General features: G+C 39.0%; 2 protein-coding genes across 2 annotated transcripts; both read right to left on the bottom strand.

Annotated features, from left to right (window-relative positions):
- Positions 1-5,084: 5,084 nt before the first annotated feature.
- Positions 5,085-10,940, bottom strand: LOC108710454 (extracellular calcium-sensing receptor). The gene is made up of 5 exons (XM_041585688.1): positions 10,302-10,940; positions 10,104-10,211; positions 9,333-9,337; positions 6,107-6,216; positions 5,085-6,022 (listed from the first exon to the last, which is right to left on the bottom strand). Exons 1-5 carry the CDS (start codon positions 10,938-10,940, stop codon positions 5,115-5,117), a joined length of 1,770 nt encoding a protein of 589 aa, XP_041441622.1. The 3' UTR covers positions 5,085-5,114.
- Positions 10,941-20,294: 9,354 nt separating this feature from the next.
- LOC121401303 (vomeronasal type-2 receptor 26-like) lies at positions 20,295-23,972 on the bottom strand. The gene is made up of 3 exons (XM_041585687.1): positions 23,959-23,972; positions 21,285-21,394; positions 20,295-21,202 (listed from the first exon to the last, which is right to left on the bottom strand). The coding sequence occupies exons 1-3, from the start codon at positions 23,970-23,972 to the stop codon at positions 20,295-20,297; spliced, it is 1,032 nt and encodes a 343-aa protein (XP_041441621.1).
- Between the last annotated feature and the right edge of the window lie 355 nt (positions 23,973-24,327).

The raw sequence follows: 24,327 nt of genomic DNA, 5'->3' as shown, positions 1-24,327 counted from the left end.
CAGATTCCCAGCAAGAGCCCACAGCAATGGCTACAGAATAAAGGAGAACAGTCACAGGCTGGAGGCCACGAATAGTTGTGTGGCACCTTTGTCTTTTGGTGTTCATCTCTAACAAGTCTGACTATGGCACATGCACAGGATAGAGATCTTCTCAAGGAACCTACAGTGAATGTAACACTTTCATGGACACAAAATTACAAGACCCTTGTCTATAAGTGCTCCACACGCTCAATGTGCACACCCTTAATTTCTATCCATGCTGTACACTACACTACTTTTATACTGTATATGTACCATAGGATTGATACATGGACTTCTGGGAACACAGACATTAATTATGTTGTGTATGTTAATTATACTTTGATATGTTTCCAGGAATGGCAGCTAAATTACATTTTCCAATCTTTCCCCCTCACTTTGCTTGAATCTCACAAGGGGCCCCTCCTCTGTACAGCAGTGATGTGATTAGTTCCTTACAAACCATCTGAACTGGGAACCTCCACAAGAGATTATTTATAAAAAGTTTCATTATTAATGTTCTATATTTATATAGTGACACTATATGGTGCAATGATTTACAGAGAGTGGTCATCATTCATAAATAATTACTTGTTGTATGTTTGTAATCATCTGCTAATTAAACATACTGAAATCATATAAATATAGTGAAAAAGGTAATGGTCCAAGGTTCCTGGCCTTTGTGAAAGAGGATGGAGGCCTTATCCAAAGTAAAGCTCAACCAGAGATGGAGTTACTCTTTATGAATAGGGATTCTCCTCAGCACTCATAGGTGGTTCTGGTACAGCCAGTGCCTCAATATGTCTTCAGAATCCAGGGTACAGAGGCCAACACTGGGATACACTCGTGGCCCCACCAAGTGTTCATTGTTGTTCCCTGTGTGGATTGAAGCTGTTATAGTGCTCCATATGGTTTCTCAAGGGAAGGACCATTAAAAAGGATTTATGTATTTTAAAGAAATGATAGGAAAACTGCCTAAACGCATGTACCCTGTAATAATGTGTCTTTTAAAAATAATCATTTTTTATATGTTGTGTATATATAAAAACAGTCTTAACCTGATGTGCCCATCGACAGGTGGGGCAATATTGAGATGATCTGATGGTTTGGCCCCCAGGCTACCAAATGGGGGCCTACAATGAGCTGTCTGGGTTTTTAAACCTACACATTAGACGGCTGATTTTCACCCAGACAGGCAATTGGGATGTTCCCAAGTCTGAAGGGTCTGAGTTAGCAACTTTTATCAGTCCTTGTATTAGCTTTAAAATGAAGATCTCATTAAAAAGAACTCTTAAAAGAGAATGAAAGGTTAAATCACTGGGGTGGTGGCAAATGTTAGGCACCCACCAAAGATTATAATCATTTATCTGATACCTTTGGCCAGTGCTCGTCTTGCAGAAAACTGCAATGCCTCGGGGTACTACTGAGCGAACACAACAGAACTACCATGTTTTTGCTTCTTCCTTCTTCACACCAGATGTGCCTGTGCTGAAATTTAAGCAAACGGATGCCTTCACTCTACTGTTCATGGTTCCATTGAAAAACGAAGAAGCAGAAGAAGACAATTGATCTTGCTATGAAGTACCCTGGGCCGTTGGACTTTTCTGCTAACAGGAGCACCAGCCCAAACAATTAGCACCCAACAGTGATTGAACCTTTCTTTTTCTTTTAAAGAGTAGACATTTTATCTCCACACAGCCCTCCTGGCACATAATTGATGTCTGTAATGCAGTGTGTGAACACAGAGCTGATGTTATTGACTGGGTAATTTAATGCTTTCATTGTGCCCCAGTAGGAGCAGAGGGATTCATACTAGGACTTTGGTACCATAAGCCTCATATTTTTTTTTCTTTCCCAAGGTAGATATCAAACACAAACTTTGTGAAAAAGTAAATACATATCACTGGAAAGGTCTGCTTAATCATTGTCACACACACAGTCAAACTCTACCTCTCATTTAATAGTTATTGGTCATTTCACCTTCCATTTGTGTACGAAGATTTCAGCTTATTTGTGTTGCACCTCAATATGTTTTTATATTGTGTTTTCATATCACATTCACAGGCAAGTCTTGTCCAGAAACAAAAAGTTCACTTTTGGCAAAACAGTTTTATTTATTATTATTTTTTATAGGATAATCAGAAAATATATGCAAATGTTGGTTGTACTGCACACAGTAATTACATATTGTTTTCTTCATTATTTCTTGATCAAGGATGTCTGTATAAAAATCCATACAAAAACAATTGACATAAATATGTATCAAATTATATCTATTTATTAAATCTATAGATTATAAAAATCCATCTATAGGCTTTATAAACTGGCTACTTTTGATCTCAAGTATTAGGAAAATTGTAATTTCCACCATACATCCTGCATTGGCAACCATAGATAGTGATCTTGTAGTTATATGGTCTACAACACTCCATCAATTACGTTTGAAGGGATTTGGTTAAAGTGCAATACCCTACTGAAGAAACTCTCTCTTAGAGACTATTGTCACTTGAGAAACATTGTAGCTTTTGCTTGGACAAGGAATTTCCCGACTTACACCTATAAGGTGTACTATTTCTCCTCCTGGTCAGGGTTTTCACAGAGACATGTTGCAACAATTTTTAGTGCCAGTCACCTTTTAAAACTCTAATTATGTGTAATTGAAGGTTTACTTTGCTGCAGTTCATGGGTGCCCCATTTTTTTTTTGCTGTTTATTTGCCTGGACCATACTTTTGAGGAGATAAGATCAGCCACATCACACACAGAAATGACTGAATAAATACACCAAACCCAATGATCCAGTAGGACACCCTTACTCCTGTCTACTCTCTTAATCTGTTGCCTGGATTGCTTTCTTTAAAGGCAATGCCAACTACGATGGTTTTGAGCAGAACACAGGACATACAGAGAGCAAAAACCATCACAAATGCCCCCTGGCGCAGAAGACACATTTCAGATTGTGGGTAACATATGAAACCCAAAGAACAAAGGAAACCGAAGAACAGGGAAAGCAGGAGAAGGCAGCTAATGGCATAATTGTTTGCTCAGACAATTGATGTTCTTTTATATTGAATAAAAAGTCCCAGAATAACAAGTGCACGTATAGAAGAGATAATGAAAATTCCTTCTTAGCTTTAACCCAAAGGTTCTTCATAAGAAAGGAACTGCTGGAAATTTGGCCACGTGTCCCAGGAACATGGATGACATTCCACAGCTTCTAAAAAGTAATTTCATTTAGCTTCCTTTCAAGGAATGTGATTAGGGATGTAGCGAACTGTTCGCCGGCGAACTAGTTCGCGCGAACTTCGACTGTTCGCGTCCGCCGAATGTTCGCGAACGTCGCGCGACGTTCGCCAATTTGAGTTCGCGTTCGATTCGAATAAAAATCGTTCGACCATTCGACCATTCGATTCCTTCGACCGCTAAAATCGAACGATTTTCATTCGTTCGAACGATTGTAAGCATTCGATCGAATGAAAAGCATTCGATCGAATGGCTTCGATCGTTCGATTCGAACGAAAACCCTTCGATCGAACGATTAAAATCCTTCGATCGTTCGAACCGAACGATTTTGCGGGTGTTCGAAGTTCGCGAACTGTTCGCGAACTGTTCGCATTTTTGCCGGTGTTCGCGAACGGCGTTCGCGAACACCAAAACGGCAGTTCGCTACATCCCTAAATGTGATAGAGGTTGCATAAGAACATTGAAAGAATCCTGAAGACAACTTGGACTGCATTAGGATAGAGGAACCTAATAATAACTATGAAATTATACAGTAGTACAGAAATCATGCAAAGGGTCCTACCATACCAAAAGGTTGATTAAAAGGACTGTTTGCTAACTGAGCATAACTGAACCGTACATAAAGAACTGCATCAATAGTTTCTGAGTTATATAAAAAACATTCTTGAACGTCCATGTCTTTCCCACATCCAAAGATAAAAGAAATTAATGTATATAACAAAAGCTGTGCAACCTTCATTATTGAGATAGAGGGCTGGTTGTTGTCTTCTTCTGCATCCACTTGCAAAGTGTCTTGCAATGGTTGAACTTGACCATTACAATTTGACCTGTCCTACTTTTTGTGTTTTTTTAATTATTTGCAATTTTTTATTTCCTATGGCTCTTTAATAATATCATTTAGAGAATAAGTAGCTATAGTGTGAGAATATGCTGCTTTAGAGCTGGAATTTAAGACAAAAGTTCAATGGAGGAAACAAAATACAGAAACAACTTCACTCCTAAGTTTTTAATTTTTGTGTTTTTTTAATCTTTCTCAATTTTTAAAACAGAAAAATTAGAATCCTAAAAAATTGTTCTAAACTACTAAAGCTGCTCTTTGGAATAACATGGACACTTTTTCAGATTGGATTTTCAATCTATCAATGGGTTAAAACAGAGGAGCATGTGGGGCCCACTCTAAACATTTTTGCGTCCTGATGCAAAGGGTCCTACCATATCATAAGGTTGCTTAAAAGGACTGTGTGCTAACTGAGCATAACTGAACTGTACATAAAGAACTGCATCAATAGTTTCTGAGTTATATAAAAAACATTCTTGAACGTCCATGTCTTTCCCACATCCAAAGATAAAAGAAATGAATGTATATAACAATAGCTGTGCAACCTTCATTATTGAGATAGAGGGCCGGTTGCTTGTCTTCTTCTGTTTTGCAATGGTTGAACTTGACCTTTACAATTTGATCTGTCCTACTTTTTGTGGTTTTTGAATTATCTGCAATTTTTTTTAAATTTCATATGGCTCTTTTATAACATAATTTAGAGAATACATAGCTATAGTCTGAGAATATGTTGCTTTAGAGCTGGAATTTAAGGCAAAAGTTGGAGGAAACAAAATACAAAAACAACTTCACTCTAATGTTTGTGTTTTTTTAATCTTTCTCAATTTTTAAAACAGAAAAAATAGAATCCTAAAAAAATGTTCTAAACTACTTAAGTTTTTCTTTGGAATAAAATGTTTTTCTCTTGAAATGAAACTATTTTTATGACATTATCTGAACAATAGCGACCTACCCCCCCCCATAATTCTCCTTCCTTGATCCCTTCCCTTCATCTAATCTCAAGGAAGTTTTGGACTATCACTGGCCTCTGCCGCTTTTCATGAGATGTTCTCTGGAGTTCATATCAGGTCTTAACAATATAATGTAACATTTTGGCATAAAAATACAGGCCACCATAGCCCAGGTAGAAGACAAGATGGCAAAGATCTCCATGGCTACAGTGTATTTTCCCCGTGCACTGAAGTATGCTGGGATAAAGGATATCCAGACAGTGAGAAAGGCCAGCATGCTAAATGTAATGAATTTGGCTTCATTGAAGCTGTCAGGGAGTCTCCTAGCCAGGAAAGCAACAATGAAACTGATAGAAGCCAATATGCCGAGAAATCCCAGCATGCACCAGAAAGCAGTGGGTGACCCTTCATTGCAGTTAATTATGATGACTCCAGGTTGGGTTATGATATCATGCTCTGGAAATGGAGGGGAGAAGGAAAACCACACCATGCACACAGATAACTGAATACACATGCAAAACACAACAACACAGTAGGATACCTTCACACTTGTCCACCTTTTTAACCTGCTGCCTGGCTGAATTGCAGTGAAAGCTATAACAACAGTAATGGTTTTAGCCAGAACACTAGAGATACACAGAGAGAAAACCATCCCAAATGCCACCTGGCGCAGAAGACACATTTCAGATTGTGGGTAACCAATGAACCCTAAAGAGCAAAGAAAACAGAGGAACAAGGAGAGCAGGAGAAGGCAACTAAGGGAATAATTGTTGGCTCGGACAACTGGTGTGGTTTTATGACACATAAAAATGCTCACAATACAAAGTGGAACAACTGAGGAAGAAATAGAAATTGCTGCTAGACTTAAACCCAAGAGTTCTACATAGGAGAGAAAGTCTATTGCCTTTGGGATGCATTTGTCTTGTTGAAAACTGGACCATGTATCCCATGAACATTGCTGACACATTACAGCATCTAGAAAGAAACCAAATATTATGTTTCCCATGTTCATTCAGTGAAAGAAACATGCTAATAATCCAAAGAAGTTCAAATTCTTACCTGTTTGGTTTGATATCTGTCCTTGAGGACACCGAACACATTGGAAACAACAGATTGGTTTTCCTGGCAATGTCAACTTTGCAAACCCTACTGGGCAGCTTTCACTGCATCTGGAAAGAGGAATCTATGGCATAAAGAATCCAATACAAAAATCTAATGTTAGATAGATAATGAAATCAAACAGAAGATCTGATGGTGATCCTTTTTCCATTTGCATTGTTAAAGTGAAATAGTCCCAATTCCCAATGCAGACCAAACATTTTTTGGTTGAAAGGTTTAGGTAACTTTTGGAGACTTGGCATTCATTTTAAATTGTCTATTAACCAGAACAACCCCCTTGGCCAAATTTCAGTGATGCCCAAATGATCTTTCTACTAAAACCAGGCTAGGATCCAACAAACCTAGAAGCCTATTGGCTAATTTCACTGCTGACTATAGACCTAAAAATTATGACATCTATAATGGCTGCATGATTACAAATGATTGTACCCTCACTCTTAGCGCCACATCAGTTAGGATTCATCCACAACTGACATTTCACCAAAGGCATCCACACAGCAATAGCCAGAACTTCACAATATAATACCAACTACTCCAGATCAGCTATACTGTCGATCTGTTGACACCACCAAGGCTTTTGACAGTATTATTTGGCCATACCTTACCAATCTCTTACAAGAACAGAGATTTGGCTTCCACTTCACAAACTAAAACCAGGCTAGGATCCAACAAACCTAGAAGCCTATTGGCCCATTTCACTGCTGACTATAGACCTAAAAATTATGACATCTATAATGGCTGCATGATTACAAATGATTGTACCCTCAATCTTAGCGCCACATCAGTTAGGATTCATCCACAACTGACATTTCACAAACTTTATCAAGTACATTTATACTAAACAATACTTTTGTCCATCAACAATACATTGTCCATCAATGGGTTGGACCAACCCCCCTTCTGCCTACAGAGAGGGACCTGTCAAGGCTGCCCACTCTCCCCACTTCTATTCAACTTAGCTGTAGACCCGCTGCTTAGAATTTTAGACTTATCCACACAATTCAAGTGAGATTAAAGTGGGAAAAATAGAAACCAAACTGATAGGCATTGTAGATGACATACTACTCATAGACAAAGCACATGCCACTCTCCCCTACATTTTAAAAGGCAAACATCTGGTTACTCAATTAACTGGACTAAATTGGTGGCCATAACTCTAACACCAGAACATTTCCCTGAATGGGGCACAGACTTTCAATTCAATGGGCCCAACACTCAATCCCATATTTAGGGGTCCTTCTCCCCAAAAAAACCCACACAAACTATACAGTCTTAATATAACTATCATATTCTTTAGTCCAAACAGAACTACAGAACTGGAAAAGACTCAAATTATCTTTGGGGAGAGCTGAATTAATTAAGATGACTCTATTTCCTAAATAAATACACCCTTTCAAGCTCTGCCACTACTCCTGAAACCAAAATATAAAAAGGCACTCAATTTAGTGCATACATCTGGAGTGGTAAAAGATCAGCTATAGGCCTACAGAAACTGAGCCAGCCAACTGAGTGTAATAGAGGCATCTACTCTATTCCTAACAGATATCACAATAGCAAACAAAGCTACCAACCCTAACAATCCCAGATTTTCTGCAAGCCACAATAGATGCAACCTCTTCACTAAAGGCATTTACCTACACTGAAATGATGATGAAAATAATCCATAGAGAGTACCTATCCCCATACCGTAGACATCTCATAAACCCTAACATCAACCCAACCATAAATGGCAGATGTTTCATTGCTTATGGCATTGCCCATACATAAACTCTTCTGGGTACAAATCAGAAAATGAGCCACTGCTGTCTTGGTAAACTATGTGCCATGTCCCCTGAGTGGACAATATTTAACTTATACTCCCAATGCCAATCAGAACTTACAAGTGGGAGCAAAAAAACTTCTGTCAGTTATATCTGTGGTAGCTAATAAAACAATACTACAATGGTGAATAGTCCACCTCCATTCATGCTTTTCCAGAAAAAACTATTTCATGTGTTCTTAATGGAATGGGTAGAGACATCCTTACAAAAGGAAACCTACACTAGCAAACCATTTTCTAAAAGAGAAATCTACACTTTACCAGTAAAGCACAAAAAACAGATACATAACTGAGTCCATGCCACCAAGTGATATGAAAGTAGAATGGTACTACAAGACCCAGCTATCCACTTACCTGCGCCTAAGAGGGTGTGCAGCATGAGAAGTCCAGATCCAGGTGCCTGTTCTCTTACCTATCTTTATGTTCTTCTTCTTTTCCCTTTCCTTACTGTTCTTTTTGAATTACTTTATGTTTATTGAATTACAGTCACCTGTATGCTAATAATTGAAAGCCTATTGTGTAGGAACAGCTATGAACCTGAAACCATTATGATGGATGTAATATGCTTTTTTCATTCTCTTTGATGTATCCTGATGATATCATAGCATGTGTTACTCAATAGCTTGTTCCTCACTGTGTTTGAAATACAAAGAGTTATTAAAAAATGTCTATTGGCACAGTCTATGAACTTTAGCTTGGGATTTCTTGAGTTAAATCATTTTTAGTGGGATGAGACACTCTTCTTTACAATTCCTAAGGATAACCAGAAGTTGGAATAAGCACAAACCCTCAGGCTCACAACATTGGCGCTTATCTGGATTGTCTATAAAGATTTTTATTCATCCAGGTCATGATATACAGTATCTATTATAATTAAAGGGGTTGATCACCTTTAGTATGATGTAGAGAGTGATATTTTGAGACAATTTGCAATTGGTTTTCATTTTTTATTTTTCAAGGTTTTTGAGGTATTTAGCTTTTTATTCAGCAACTCTTCAATTTGCATTTTAAGCAATCTGGTAGCTAGGGTCCAAATTCCCCTAGCAACTATGCATTGATTAGAATAAGAGACTGGAATATGAATAGGAGAGGACCCGAATAGAAAGATGAGTAATAAAAAGTAGCAATAACAATACATTTGTAGCCTTACAGAGCATTTGTTTTTTAGATGGGGTCAGCGACGCCCATTTGAAAACTGCAAACAGTCAAAGAGAAAAAGGCAAAAAAATAAATAAAACCAATGGAAAAGTTGCTAAGAATTGGCCATTCTATAATATACTAAAGGTTACCTAAAAGGCGACAGCAACTGGGCTTTTTGAGTTTTCTTAAAAATGATTCACCACTCACCCGAGCTGAAGGAAAAACAACAGAAGAAGCCGCTCGGATGAGTGGTGAAACAATTTCAAGAAAACTCAAAAAGTCCAGTTGCTTTAGACTTATTTCTACGAGATACTTATCTGGATTGCTTGACAGTAGACCTCTGTGAGCCTGATAAGGCTTCTCAAGTCTGTGTGATACAGCAGTGAGAGGCTACATGCTAAACTGTTTTTGGTACACTATCTAGGCATTGATTGGTAAGTTTGTTTGGAGCCTGCAAGGTTCTGAAAGATTATTGTGTAATTGTGAGGTTTAACATGACAAGGGTTATTCCACAATTATTTCTATTCGCACTTCACTGTGAACTCAAAAATCCAAAAGGCTAAAAACATCTATGTGAAGTTAAAGTTTATCTAGTGAATTTATACCATATACTCTACCAACCCTACTTGCATGTGGGATGAGAACATCTCTACAAAATCCTGTGCCCTATACCTGTAATACAATCTATTGAATTGGCTTTCCAATAAGAATTGCTACAGCACACAAAAGCCCACAGTCTTCATTTTCACCCCTTGGAGAGTAAAAATAATTAAGGGCCTTATGCAGTTCACCATTAAAATCAGTTTTGCATATTCTTAAAAATTGACAAAGTTGATAAAGTGAATTATTTTCTCATACCTGAGTTTCACCAGTGTTCCATAATATTGAAGATGTGTTCACAGGTAAATTCTTCTCATCTGGTGCACTTGCATTATAACTCCCTACAATGATCTGCTCTGTAGAGCCCTTAGCACTCACCCGCCAGTTTATAATATCATAAATTGGTGGAGGGTTCCCTTTAGCATCAAAAAATATATGGTTCCCATCTTTGGTTTTAAAATTGACATGTTTAACATAGTATAAAAGCTGAGAAAACAAGAAAGGAAAGTAATAAATAAAGAGGACACCAAAATCAGATAAGAAGTTGGCAGCTGAGGAGAAGGAATGGTCTCTTACTTGCCAAGGCTGGAAAAAGGAGATGTTGGTACAGCTCTCATGCTCAAATTGTCCTTTTCCAAGCTGACAGTCATGTAGATTTTGTAGGGCCCAAGCAAATGCATAAACTGCAGTGTAGACATTGAGAGAAAGTCGAAAGTCTAGTTTCAACATGACATTCCCCAATTTTTCTTTCCCTGTACATGGCTGGAGTGAGGCATTGTTGACTAATTCATCCTGGTCGAGCCACTTACAAGAGAAAGCTTGTTCCCAAAATTCCTTTATGAATGGATCATGAAGATCTGAAGATGGATTGAGGCTTTCAAAATACTCTGCAAACCCAGATATCTGATCAGCGTGGATGCTAAAGCCAACTGAGCCCACCAAAACATCCTGAAATCTTTTCACAGAGAGAAAAGTGGAACTTGCCCAGGCTTCACTGCCTACCCAGACTTTGCCAGTCACATTCTGCCTCAAGAGTTCTTCCAGCACAATCAAAAAATCAGCACCAGAGGCCATCACAACTATAACCTTAGCTGTTGACTCTCTGAGGATCCGAGCAATCTTGGGAGCATTCCTGTCAGGCTTGCTGGTCATTATATCTACAAAAAATGCAATACAAGCCCCAGCTTTGATCACTTCTTGTTTTACCACCTGCATCGCATATTGCCCATAGTCATTGTCAGTTGCCATAAGACCAACCCATGACCAACCAAACTTAGAGACAAGCTGGGCCAATCCTTTCATTTGAAACTCATCACTAGGTATAGTACGGAAAAAGGAAGGAAACAAGGCTCGGTTGCTGAGAAGAGGACTGGTTGCATAATAACTTATCTGTAAACACATTAAAAAAAGTAAACTGACCAATCTAAGGCACAGCCTCTGTTTCTTACACCAGATGTGTAATGAGAATCAACTGGTTTCATGTCTTTCATTAATTTCACTTTAAATAATCATAACAATAATAAGACATAGGCCATAACTGGAGGTCCTGGAGACCCGATAAAACTTTATTGCTGAGCCCCCTCCATGTCATGTCATTGTCAGATTTACATGTCCCGTTTGATTGTAAATGCCATTTTGTGGTCCCAAGTTTACCAAATATATGTTGGGATTATTTGTGTGTTTCAGATTAGTTGATGAATACACAATAATTTGGTGACTGCAAACACTGTTAGAACAATATAATGAATGAAAAGGAAAATATACCAATACTGTAAGGCAGGTGTCCTCAACCTTTTTTATCTGTAAGCCACATTGAAATGTAAAAAGAGTAGGGGAGCAACACAAGCCTGGAAATAATACCAGGGGGTGCCATAAAAGGACTATTACTGGCTATTTTGTAACCTTTATGTGGATTGGCAGTCTACAGGAGGTTCTGTTTGGCAGTTTGCATAGTTTTTATGCTACAAAAACTTGCCCCCAAGTCAAGAATTTAAAAATAAGCACCTGCTTTGAGGCCACTGTGAGAAACAGCCAAGTTCTTGGTGAGCATTATGAGCTACTAATTGGGGAACACTGCTGAAATGGATTCCTGGTACACTGAATTTTTGTGTGATCATTGGTGTTATTTTATTCAAAGGATTTGGGATGTTTACAACAGATATGGCACATCTTTGATTTCCTGGGAAATCTGCTTTGGGGCCACTGTGAGGAACAGCCAAGTGGTTGGTGAGCAACATGAAAGAAGAAATTAGCCAAACACAAAAGGCTAGTGTAGCGGGGAAATCCCCTGAAATCTTTTTAGCGAATATTTGCACACTATTGAATTTTCTTCATACAGATTGGACTTGCACAACAAAGACGACTTTACCATTTGCAGGTTGGGACTAACACTGTCTGAATTTTCTCTAAAATTTTTTCTAAAGTTTTCAAATTTTTTACGAAGCTTTTTATGAAGCTATTACAAGGTTAAGGTTTTTTTTTTATAAAAACTGCTCACTATGTATTTGTTTATCTAAGTACTTTTTCACTTAAATACTGGTTTATTGTATTAATTATGCAAATCACTGTGGGTTTTTAAACACTAATTGAGAGTGCTTCTGCATGTCTGAGGAAGGGGCACACCCCCAAAACGTTACATCATATGGCTAAATAAACGTGCAGGGGATTTCACCCCTACACTAGCCTTTTGTGTTTGGCAAATTTCTTCTTTGATACAATTGGGAGAGGTGCCGACCCCTCCAGCCAACACTAGTCAATTATTTACAGGAGAGAATCTAGGGGAAATAGGGATTGTTTTGCTGCCTGGTGAGCAACATGAGCCACTGGTTGGGAACACTGCCAAATGGATTCCTAGTACACTGAATTTTTTGTTATTTTATTAGATAGAATTGGGCTGTCTACAGCAAATATGGCACATCTTTGATTTCCTGGGAATTAACAGTTACTCTTACTTGTGGGTAATGGTGGAGTCCTAAGATCTGAGCCATCAAAATAGACTTGGTGGAGCCAGAATCTCCAATAATACCAACCAGACGTGACTCTCTGTTGCAGTGATAATTTGGGGTGAGCTCCTGTCTCCCTGATAACATCCAGAACATTCCCTGTGTTGCGCGTCTCATGGGCGTGCAGGTGTCAAATATCTGGAAACCCAAAGTTGTGTTGGGGAGAAGCTCAGGGTTTTTGTTGATCTCCTGCACAGCGAACATCAGGGCATGCATACCTTGGTAATGCTCACTTCCGAATCTGAGGCAAGGAGAAAAAAATTATATGAAATTTCTCATGTACAGTAATAAAAAGTAGCAATAGTATTTGGACTAAACTGTAGTGGGCACGTCGCTAGATGCTTATAGCAGAATGGAGCTCTGGCCACATGCCTGATTATTTAACACAATTTGTCTCTGATTTACACCATGTACAGACTGAATTGATGTTGTGTATTGTGTAGAAAAAGAAATCAAAGACAAATCACTGAAAAGAGGTAACAAGGTAAAAACATGATTTACGTGTGACACTGCAGGTCGGTGGGATTGGTGGTGAATAGGGGTTGGATATAATTCCCATACACGTGAATGAGAAAGGTTCCCCCAATAATAATATCTCCTGGTTGACTCAGAAAACCACTCATGTCGCGACTGGATAGACTGCAGCCTTTACCAGATTCCCAGCAAGAACCCACAGCAATGGCTACAGAATAAAGGAGAACAGTCACAGGCTGGAGGCCACGAATAGTTGTGTGACACCTTTGTCTTTTGGTGTTCATCTCTAACAAGTCTGACTATGGCACATGCACAGGATAGAGATCTTCTCAAGGAACCTACAGTGAATGTAACACTTTCATGGACATAAAATTACAAGACCCTTGTCTATAAGTGCTCCACACGCTCAATGTGCACACCCTTAATTTCTATCCATGCTGTACACTACACTACTTTTATACTGTATATGTACCATAGGATTGATACATGGACTTCTGGGAACACAGACATTAATTATGTTGTGTTTGTTAATTATACTTTGATATGTTTCCAGGAATGGCAGCTAAATTACATTTTCCAATCTTTCCCCCTCACTTTGCTTGAATCTCACAAGGGGCCCCTCCTCTGTACAGCAGTGATGTGATTAGTTCCTTACAAACCATCTGAACTGGGAACCTCCTCAAGAGATTATTTATAAAAAGTTTCATTATTAATGTTCTATATTTATATAGTGACACTATATGGTGCAATGATTTACAGAGAGTGGTCATCATTCATAAATAATTACTGGCTGTATGTTTGTAATCATCTGCTAATTAAACATACTGAAATCATATAAATATAGTGAAATGGGTAATGGGTAGTCCAAGGTTCCTGGCCTTTGCTGAAGAGGAGGAAGGCCATATCTAAAGTAATGCTCAACCAGAGATGGAACTCTCCATGTGGTTCCTCAAGGGAAGGACTATTAAAAAGGATTTATTTATTTTAAAGAGATGATACCACACATATACCCCCAAATAATGTGTTTTCTACCCATAATAATTTATTACATGTTGTGTATGTATTAAAACAATCTTGAGGGGGCGCATGTGCGTCATGACTAGGTGAAGACGCTTGTTTTCAGAGCTACGCAGTGAGAGGCCATAAACCCCCGAATTTAAGCGACAATGAGCTTACAAAAGCCTGGGGAAACATCAGAAACCGACAGGAACATATGAGGAAGAAGAGGAATCACGAAACAGCAGGTACGCTGACACCATTCCTGCATAAACGTTCGGCTGCAGATAAAATCCAAAATGTCGGCATAGCACAGGCCCCGACCAACAGCTTCCCAAATACTCCCCTCAAGTCAACGACCCAGACAAATAAGTCAGAAGTGGTGGAAAAACTGCTCACTATCTAGCCCCATGGCTATGGAGAAGAGGTGCAAGAACAAAGATGGCGGAGATGACTCAGATCTGGAGCACGATATTATCTCCAACACTGCTACCAAACTCCACACTCGCCAGCGCCATCCAGAACCCACAAAGTAAGTGATCTCCACATATCCATTCCTGTTACTGCTGAAATACTAGTCCAACAATTATCTGCCTTACACAACTCACTATCGGCAGCCATAGCAGGAGCTGTTAAAGAAGCTGTTCACGAATTTATGACTGAATTGCCAAATTGCCAATAGGCCAAAGAGTCGATAAACTAGAGACTTTTTCAGACAACTTAATACTGAGACACAACACTCTAGATGATGAACAACTCACGCTGCAAAAAGAACTGGCCAGCCTTAAATCATATTGTGAGGACTCAGAAAACAGAAAAGAGAGGTCCCAGAAAGCTTCTTACCAAAAGACATCGGACAACATTCAAGAGCCCTGTTCTCCAAGTTATGCTCGGATTTACCGACGGAAGCAAGGAGATTTAACAGAGCACACAGAGCTTTGGGCCCTAAAAAACCAGGCCAAACGAACCCCAGAGACATTATACTTTGCTGCCATTATTTTGAGAGCAAGGAGAAAATCATTATGGCAACTAGAAACTCAACACATATTGAATTCCAGGGTGCAAAATCACAAATCTATGATATTTCACCCATCACTTTGGCTAAGAGGAAAGATCTCAGACTGGTTACCCAGCACCTATGGGCACGTGAGGTCCCTTACAGATGGGGATTCCCATTCAAATTAATGGTCTCAATGAAGGGACAGCAATATATTCTCTTGGATCCTCTGAAAAGTAACAAGTTCCTGAGCGACCTCTGATTAACAGCCAGGGACTCTCCCAAAGCAGGCCTGCCCAGACTGGCTCCAGAATGGGAGACGACCAGCCCACGCCGGAACCCAGCATCTTCTACTCCAGTGCCTAACTCACCTACCTGAAAAAAGGAACGACAAAGAAGAAATATATTTTCTCTTATTCCCAGATTTTCAATATTCATCGCTTTAACCCTAAATTGGCACAGTTAATTTTGTCAAGCCTATCCTGCGGGGGGGGGGACCCTTCTCGCCTGATCTTTTCTGCCTGGACGCTCCACAGGACACTGGTATTTGGATACCATTTACTGATAGGGTCCCTGGTTACCAAAAGTCAGGTAACACCAATGTATATAAAAATGTGTTGTTTACTCTTGTTGACATTTATTTTTGGTTTAGCTTTTTTGGATTTTTGTTTTTTCCTACCACCCAACCCAGTTGGAAGATCCACTTGAACTGCTTTTCCAGTTTACACAATAGGAGGGTCTTGAGGATTCCTGCACTTTTTAACCCACTGCTCTCCCTAACTGGGTCTTCAGGGAACAACCTCGACTTATCTGGATTATTCAAGGGCCCTCCAGACACTAGAACAATCACAAAGTGACGGTCAGACCTTGGTTTTAAAATATGACCCATTCATTAATGATTCAATTAAGAATTCAATTGCTTAATTATACATTGGACTAAGTTTTACCTGCAACTTACTTGCTGTTTTCAAAGTAAAACTCGCAAACTTGGCTGCCCTTTTATTAGACACCAGTGGGATCACCTGACTATAGCTGGGAAGGGTGGGAGCTACAACATGGAGCTGGTCACTGCTCCTGTATAAACTATAACAACCAAGGGAAAGTTGTGCTCACCACTCATTTTTTTGTTTGCAGAGGACTCTTGTATTTGTCTATTTGTATTTTGTGGTCACAGCCTCATTGCACCCGCGCCTGATGGTTTTAAAAATTAGTGGTGAGCACAACTTTCCCATGTCTGCCAAAAGAAGGTAAAGATCCCTCATTGTGTGGGAATTACAGGCCCATAGCACTTCTAAACAGCGACCTGAAAATCTTTACAAAATTATTGGCTCAAAGACTGCCACCACTATTGCTCAGATTGATCGATTCTGACCAAGCACATGGGCTTCCAAGGCTCCTTTTTACAAGCAATCAATCTTCTTTACTCAACTCCCCTAGCCTATTTAAAATTGAATGGAGATATAGGAACGCCCAATCCACATTAGGAACGGGACGAGGCAGGGCTGCCCTCTCTCTCCTAGCATCTAAAATAAGAGAACATCCAGATATAACAGGAATAACAGTAGGCACCGGGGATTACAAAATATCACTCTTTGCAGACGATGTCCTACTAACCCTAAGTAACCCACAAATATCCCTACCCAATCTCCATACACCTTATCAGATTATAGTAAAGTAGCGGGATACAAAATAAACTGGGCAAAATCAGAAGCACTCATGTTCCATACAGAGGGAAATATACGGAGGGCTCTGCAAGAAAACTTTCAATACAAATGGCAAAAGACCCATATCAACTACTTAGGAATCAAATTAACACCGCACTACCACCAAATGTTTCAAGCTAATTTTTCACCTACGGTGAAACAAATCACAAAGGATCTACAAGAATGGCAGCAATACCATATTTCATGGCTTGGACGTATTGCTGCAATTAAAATGACTATTCTGCCTAAGTTATTAAATTTGTTTGAAACCATCCCACTCCAAATCCCACCATCATAACTGGGTCATATTCAAAAGCTGATATTTAAGTTTATCTGGGGTTCAACGATGGCTAGATTTCCACGCTCAGTACTCATATCAGGGAGAAGCCAAGGAGGCCTCGCAGTACCAGATATTGGGAAATATTATGAAGCGTCACATCTACGCCAAACTTTGGCATGGTTACAAGCCTTACCTCCTACTAAGTGGGCTCAATTAGAAGCTGCATGGACATCTCCCCTTCACATAAGCAATTTGATAGTACCAGATAAACCTAAGGTACAACTTTCGACTTAAGCCCCATCAAATTCACCTGTACTATGTGGAGGCAATGCCAAAGAAAATATAAGATCAGCAAACACCCATCTGCTCTAACACTGCTTCAGGGGAATCCAGATTTCCAGCCAGGTCGGAGACAAGCATACCAATCTCATTGGGCTTCCTTTAATTTTGTGAGAATTATTGATTATATCGACCCACTAAGACAAAGGTTTTATACGTACCAGGAACTCGCTAATGGATGTAAATGGGGGTCAGGGAAAGAGATGGAATTTCTCCAGATTAAACACTATATTTCCACTCTCCTTAGACAGCAAACCCAGATTCGGCTAACCCCTTTGAGAAAATATTAGGAAGCAATTTTCCATATAAGGGTCTAATCTCACAATTATACATGTTAATGAATGCTCTACCAGAAGACCCCTTTCCGAAACATTTATATATGCAGTATTGGAAATCTGTTTGGGAACCTGGCTTAACCCTTGCCCAATGGAGCAAAATATGGGAGAACACCCGCAAAATAACAACATGTGTCCAACAACAAGAAAGTATATACAAAACTATGATGAAATTGTATCTCACCCCTGATAGACTTTCCAAGATGTTCCCACAAGCAGCTCACTGTGTTGGAGAGGGTGTCACCACAAAGGCACACTACATCACATTCTATGGGCTTGTTCTTGACTGAGTTTTGGCAGGAAAGTGTCAATCTAATAATAGCGGTCTTTAAAACCCCATTGAATATCGAAATGCCTCATTTGCTGCTAGCTCTCCCTATTCCGGGATTGAAAAAACGCGGCTCAAAAATGGGTCAACCAGGTAACCACAGTAGCCAGATTAGCAATAACTTCCAAATGGAAATCTTCAACAATCCCAACCATTCAAGAACTAATCCTTAGACTTGAAAGTAACAAGAGATTTGAGGAAATGACTGCCCGTATTAACAATTCATTACAATTGCATAGCAATATTTAGGGCAACTGGGATTACTACTTGACAACTAAAGATGACTGATCTTAACTCACCTAATAATTACTGAAAAGCTTGAGCTACGAAATGTAACTGTGAGCTGAATCTTCCCCTTCTCATGCTATTTCTTGTGTTGGTATTTTATTTGTCCCCCCTTTTTCTTTTTTTTCTTATCGATTACGGTTGTGATATTTTACAATCGTTCAAAACACAGTCTGTAACAGTATTGGAAAATATTGAATGGAACAGAATGGAATACGAAGAATAATGACAAATGGCATATGCTGTTTAATATGTAAGTTTATTGTGAAAACAAATAAAATTTAAGTTACAAAAAAAACAAAACAATCTTAACCTGATGTGGCCATCGACAGGTGGGACAAAATCGGGATGATCTGGGGGTTTGGCCCCCAGGCTACCAAATGGGGGCCTACAATGAGCAGTCTAAGTCTGAATGGTCTGAGTCAGCAACTTTTATCAGATGAAGATTCCATTAGAAACAACTCTTAAAGGAGAATGAAAGGTGAAATCATTGGGGAGGTGGAAAATGTTAGGCACCCACCAGAGATTATAATCACGTATCTAATACCCTTGGCTTTCCCTACTTTTCCTTTAGCCTGGACTTCAGGTCTCCCATTACGCCCAACAATTTGGGAACTAATGACTTATATCAATGACACACACAGTAAAATATATATATCCTCTTACCTGAGATTCCTAAATGGCCCATGTAACAGCCTTTCTGTCTACGCTCAAAGTCTCCTGATCTGGGGAGTTCAAATCATATCTCCCAACCACAACCTGCTCCACCTTGCCCTTGGAACCCAGATGCCAGTTCACTATAAGCAGCTGGAGGGTTCCCTTTTACCATTCAAAAAGATATTACTTCCATCTTTGGTCTTAAAGTTGATCTTTTGAACACAGTTAAACGGTACTAAAGAAAAATTCTCTTACCTGCCAGGACTGAAATGATCTGATGTTGGCACACCTGTCATGATGGAATGGATCAATTCCAGGTGGGCACTGATATTGGGGATCAGCCCTCACATGTGTGGTTCCAATCCATCCCATAGGTGTTCAGTTAAGTTGAGATGAGTGCTCTGAGTGCCCCTTAGGCATGAAACACATTTGGATCCCCATACATTATTTTCGTACCAATAAAGTAGTTTAATCTGCTCCTCCCTATATCTGGGACTGAGGAGATGTGAGTTTGGGAGGGGGTTATGGTATGTCTGGATATATAAATAATCTCTATATTTTTGAGCATGTAGTATATTCGCACGTAATTCTCTGTTCATGTCTTGAACATCCATGTCTTTTGCACATTCAAAGATTACAGAAATTAATGTATATAGCAATAGCTGTGCAACCATCATTATTGAGATGGAGTGAGTTGCAATGGTTGAACTTGGTTACAATTTGACTTTGACTTCACCTACTTTTTGTGTGTTTTGAATTATTTGCAATTTTTAATTTCCTATGGCTCTTTAATAATATAATTTAGAGAATAAGTAGCTGTAGTCTGAGAACATGCTGCATTAGAATTTAACGCAAAAGTTCAATGAAGGAAAAAGATGCAGAAACAACTTCACTCTAAGATTTGAATTTTTGTGTTTTTTTTTAATCTTTCTCAATTTAAAATCAGAAACATTAGAATCCTAAACATGCTAAAACCCTTATATTGCAATAAATAACTAGACAGAATACATTTGTTCTAAACTACTAAAGTTGCTCTTTGGAATAAAATATTTTCAAAATTAAAATACTTTTATGATATTGTCTGAACAATAGGGATCTGCCCCCAACCACACACTAATTCTCCTTCCATGATCCCTTCAGGTATATATCTAATCTCAAGAAAGTTTTGGACTATCACTGGTCTCTGCCTCTTTTCATGAGATGTTCTCTGGAGTTCATATCAGGTCTTAACAATATAATGTAACACTTTGGCATAAAAATACAGGCCACCATAGCCCAGGTAGAAGACAAGATGGCAAAGATCTCCATGGCTACAGTGTATTTTCCCCGTGCACTGAAGTATGCTGGGATAAAGGATATCCAGACAGTGAGAAAGGCCAGCATGCTAAATGTAATGAATTTGGCTTCATTGAAGCTGTCAGGGAGTCTCCTAGCCAGGAAAGCAACAATGAAACTGATAGAAGCCAATATGCCAAGAAATCCCAGCATGCACCAGAAAGCAGTGGGTGACCCTTCATTGCAGTTAATTATGATGACTCCAGGTTGGGTTTTGATATCATACTCTGGAAATGGAGGGTACAAGGAAAGCCACACTATGCACACAGATAACTGAATACACATGCAAAACAAAACAACACAGTAGGACACCTTAACACTTGTCCACCTTTGTAACCTGCTGCCAGGCTGAATTGCAGTGAAAGCTATAACAACAGTGATGGTTTTAGCCAGAACACTAGAGATACACAGAGAGAAAACCATCCCAAATGCCACCTGGCGCAGAAGACACATTTCAGATTGTGGGTAACCAATGAACCCTAAAGAGCAAAGGAAACAGAGGAACAAGGAGAGCAGGAGAAGGCAGCTAAGGGAATAATTGTTGGCTCGGACAACTGGTGTGGTTTTATGACACATAAAAATGCTCACAATACAAAGTGGAAAACCTGAGGAAGAAATAGAAATTGCTGCTAGACTTAAACCCAAGAGTTCTTCATAGGAGAGAAAGTCTATTGCCTTTGGGATGCATTTGTCTTGTTGAAAACTGGACCATGTATCCCATGAACATTGCTCACACATTACAGCATCTAGAAAGAAACCAAATATTATGTTTCCCATGTTCATTCAGTAAAAGAACATGGTAATAATCCAAAAGGTTCAAATTCTTACCTGTTTGGTTTGATATTTGTCCTTGAGGACACCGAACACATTGGAAACAGCAGATTGGTTTTCCTGGCAATGTCAACTTTGTAAACCCTACTGGACAGCTCTCACTGCATCTGGAAAGAGGAATCTATGGCATAAAGAATCCAATATTAGAACCTAATGTTGGATAGATAATGATATCAATACTCAAAAAGAAGATCTGATAGCAAACCCTTTTCGTTTTGCAATTTGCATTGTTAGAGTGAAATAGTCCAGGTGCAAACCAAACATTTTTTGGTTGAAAAGTTTATGTAACTTTTGTAGGCTTGTCATTTATTCAAAATTGTCTATTGAGCTGAACAAACCCTTTGCCCAAATTTCAATGATGCCTAAATGATCCTTCTACTAAAACCAGACAAGGAATCCAACAAACCTAGAAGCCTATCTGCCAATTTCACTGCTGAATGTAGACCCACAAATTCTAACATCTATAATGGCATAACGATTACATATGATTCTATCCTACAGCAACTAGGATTCACCACAACAGACATTTCACCAAAGGCATCCACACAGCAATAGCCAACACTTCACAATATAACACCAACCACTGCAAATCAGCCATACTGTTGAGCTTAGACTCCACCGAGGCTTTTGACAGTATTATTTTATTACCACTCTCTTACAAGAACAGAGATTTGGCTTCTACTTCACAAACTTTATCAAGTCAATTTATACCAACCCAAAAAATACCCTGTCCATCAATGTGTTGAACCAACACACCCTCCGCCTACAGAGAGGGACCCATCAAGACTGCCCACTCTCCCCACTTCTATTCAACTTAGCTCTAGACTTGCTACTTTGAATCTTTGACTCATCCACCCAATTCAAGGGAATTGGGGAAAATAGAAACCAAACTGATAGCCTTCATAGATGACCTGCTATTCTTCATAGACAAAGCACAGACCACTCTCCTCCACCCCCATTTTAAAACTCTTCTCGATCTTTGGGCAAGCATCAGGTTACTCAATGAACTAAATTGGTGGCCATGACTCTAACACTAGAACATAACCCTGCATTGGGCACCCACTTTCAATTTAAATGGGCCAAACACTGAATCCCATATTTAGGGACCCTTCTCCCAAAAAAAACAGCACAAACTATAAAGTCTTAATATTCCTTCCATACTCTAGAAAATTGAAAAAGAACTACAGAACTGGAAAATTATGTTATTTGGGGAAAGCTGAATTATTTAAGATGATTATTACAACCCCTTCAAGCTCTGCCACTACTCCCAAAACCAAAAGATGAAAAAGGACTCAGAGCACAATTAATTGCATATATCTGGAGTGGTAAAAGATTGACTATAGGCCTTCAGAAACTGAGTCAGCTCAAAGCAAATGGAGGTATTAACCTCCCACGACATCAAACTATAAAACCTGGCAGCAAAACTCAGACATATCAAAGATTGGCTCAATAACAATGAGACCTTCACTAATACAACCCTGGACCAACAGATCACACCATACACTAGGAGCCCAACTGCACACACCACAACACAACCTATCAGAGGAAATATGAAATAACCCCCTCCTTTACACAGCCTTGAAGACTTGGAGGCAATTCCAGTCCAAAATGGACCTTCAAACCACCCACACACTATGGCTTCCCTTTGTCAGTGTCCTTGATTTCCAAAATGGTACTGAGGGCTCGATCTTCTGAAATTGGGACCAGAATGGTATCAAATGGGTAAGCCAACTATTATCTACAATTCGGAAAAAAGCTTTGAGTGTAACAGTGGCATCTACATGTAAATTAGAAACAAGCCCAGCTTCTTACTTAAAACATTTATTTGTGCATTTTAACAACAGCAAAATTTAATATTAACACATTCAAAATCACACCACAGTGCAGTGTCTCCCCCCCGGTCTGCCTACCTTGTGTTAGCAACTCCCTCCTGACGTGTTTCACGCTATTGGGTGCTTCATCAGAGGAGGTATGGCTGATACCGGTCATGTCCCTTAAATACCTGTGGGCTTATTTTATACAGGTTCTGGGGCTACTCATATAGCTATCTCTATCAACCTTCACCACTTAGCTTATAACACACTCCATTCCATTCTGAGCCAGTAGCCTCCACAGTTCCCCATAATATGTTCTTAAAATTATACATTTTAAAATGTATTTTCAATCCTTGGGATAGGGGACATGACCATTAAAATATTTCCATTATATTGAAGTTAAACAAATCTAGTTGTGCATAATAATAAAGTGCTTAAGTGCCAAATATTACATAAATTACATAAATAACTCCCATTTTTTTACATATAAAATACCATTGTATATATTTATTCATAAATACTCCGAATCTTTTTTCAAATTTTATAAAACATTAAAAACAATATTATTAACTCCATAGTGATGTACGAAATGGTTTTAGTTCAAAATGACTGTTCATTCCTTCAGGTATAATTGTCCCTAATTTAAAAATCCAATTTGATTCCAATTTATTCCAATAATTTAGTAATTAAATTACCCCCACTGTTTTCATTTATGCTATCAATGTCAAACATTTTGAATTTTTAAATTGATCGTGCATGAACCGCTTTGAAATGTCTAAAAATTAGATTATCATTATCTTTATTCTCAATACCTCTCAGATGTTCCCCCAATCTAACCTGTAATTGTTTTATCGTACGTCCACATTGGCATTGTACCGCATACACCACATATTTTGTAAGACAAGTTATTGTTTTCCCTATTTTAAACTCTTGGCTCTTTACTTTGTCACTGAACCCGGTTACTTTTTTACTGTTGTTATTTTTGCAGACCACATAGGGGCAAATTCACTAAGATTCGTATTTGCGCCAGCGTCCGCTTCGCCGCACTTTGCCAGGCGTATTTTCACCAGCGCTACGAAAATTCACTAAAATCCGAAGTTGCGCTAATGGTTAGCGCAAGGTTGCGAAGTTGCGCTAGCCTTAATTCGCCAAGCAAAGTGAAGTTACGCTAGCGATGCTTAATTTGCATACGGCGCTATGCAAAGTTACAATGGAGGTATATGTAG

Source organism: Xenopus laevis, chromosome 3L (assembly GCF_017654675.1).
Source record: "Xenopus laevis strain J_2021 chromosome 3L, Xenopus_laevis_v10.1, whole genome shotgun sequence".
Classification (NCBI taxonomy): domain Eukaryota; kingdom Metazoa; phylum Chordata; class Amphibia; order Anura; family Pipidae; genus Xenopus; species Xenopus laevis.
This window is presented reverse-complemented; position numbering and strand designations above follow the sequence as displayed.

Bases quoted from the DNA above. Each gene is read 5' to 3' on its own strand.
- LOC108710454 (XM_041585688.1), bottom strand. From the start codon at position 10,940: ATGCAGGTGGTAAAACAAGAAGTGATCAAAGCTGGGGCTTGTATTGCA. The intron at 10,212-10,301 runs GTAAGAGACCAT...TTGTTTTCTCAG, and splicing joins CCTTTTTCCAGCCTTGGCAA to CTTTTATACTATGTTAAACA. The intron at 6,023-6,106 runs GTAAGAATTTGA...GTTTCTTTCTAG, and splicing joins ACAGATATCAAACCAAACAG to ATGCTGTAATGTGTCAGCAA.
- LOC121401303 (XM_041585687.1), bottom strand. The intron at 21,203-21,284 runs GTAAGAATTTGA...GTTTCTTTCTAG, and splicing joins ACAAATATCAAACCAAACAG to ATGCTGTAATGTGTGAGCAA.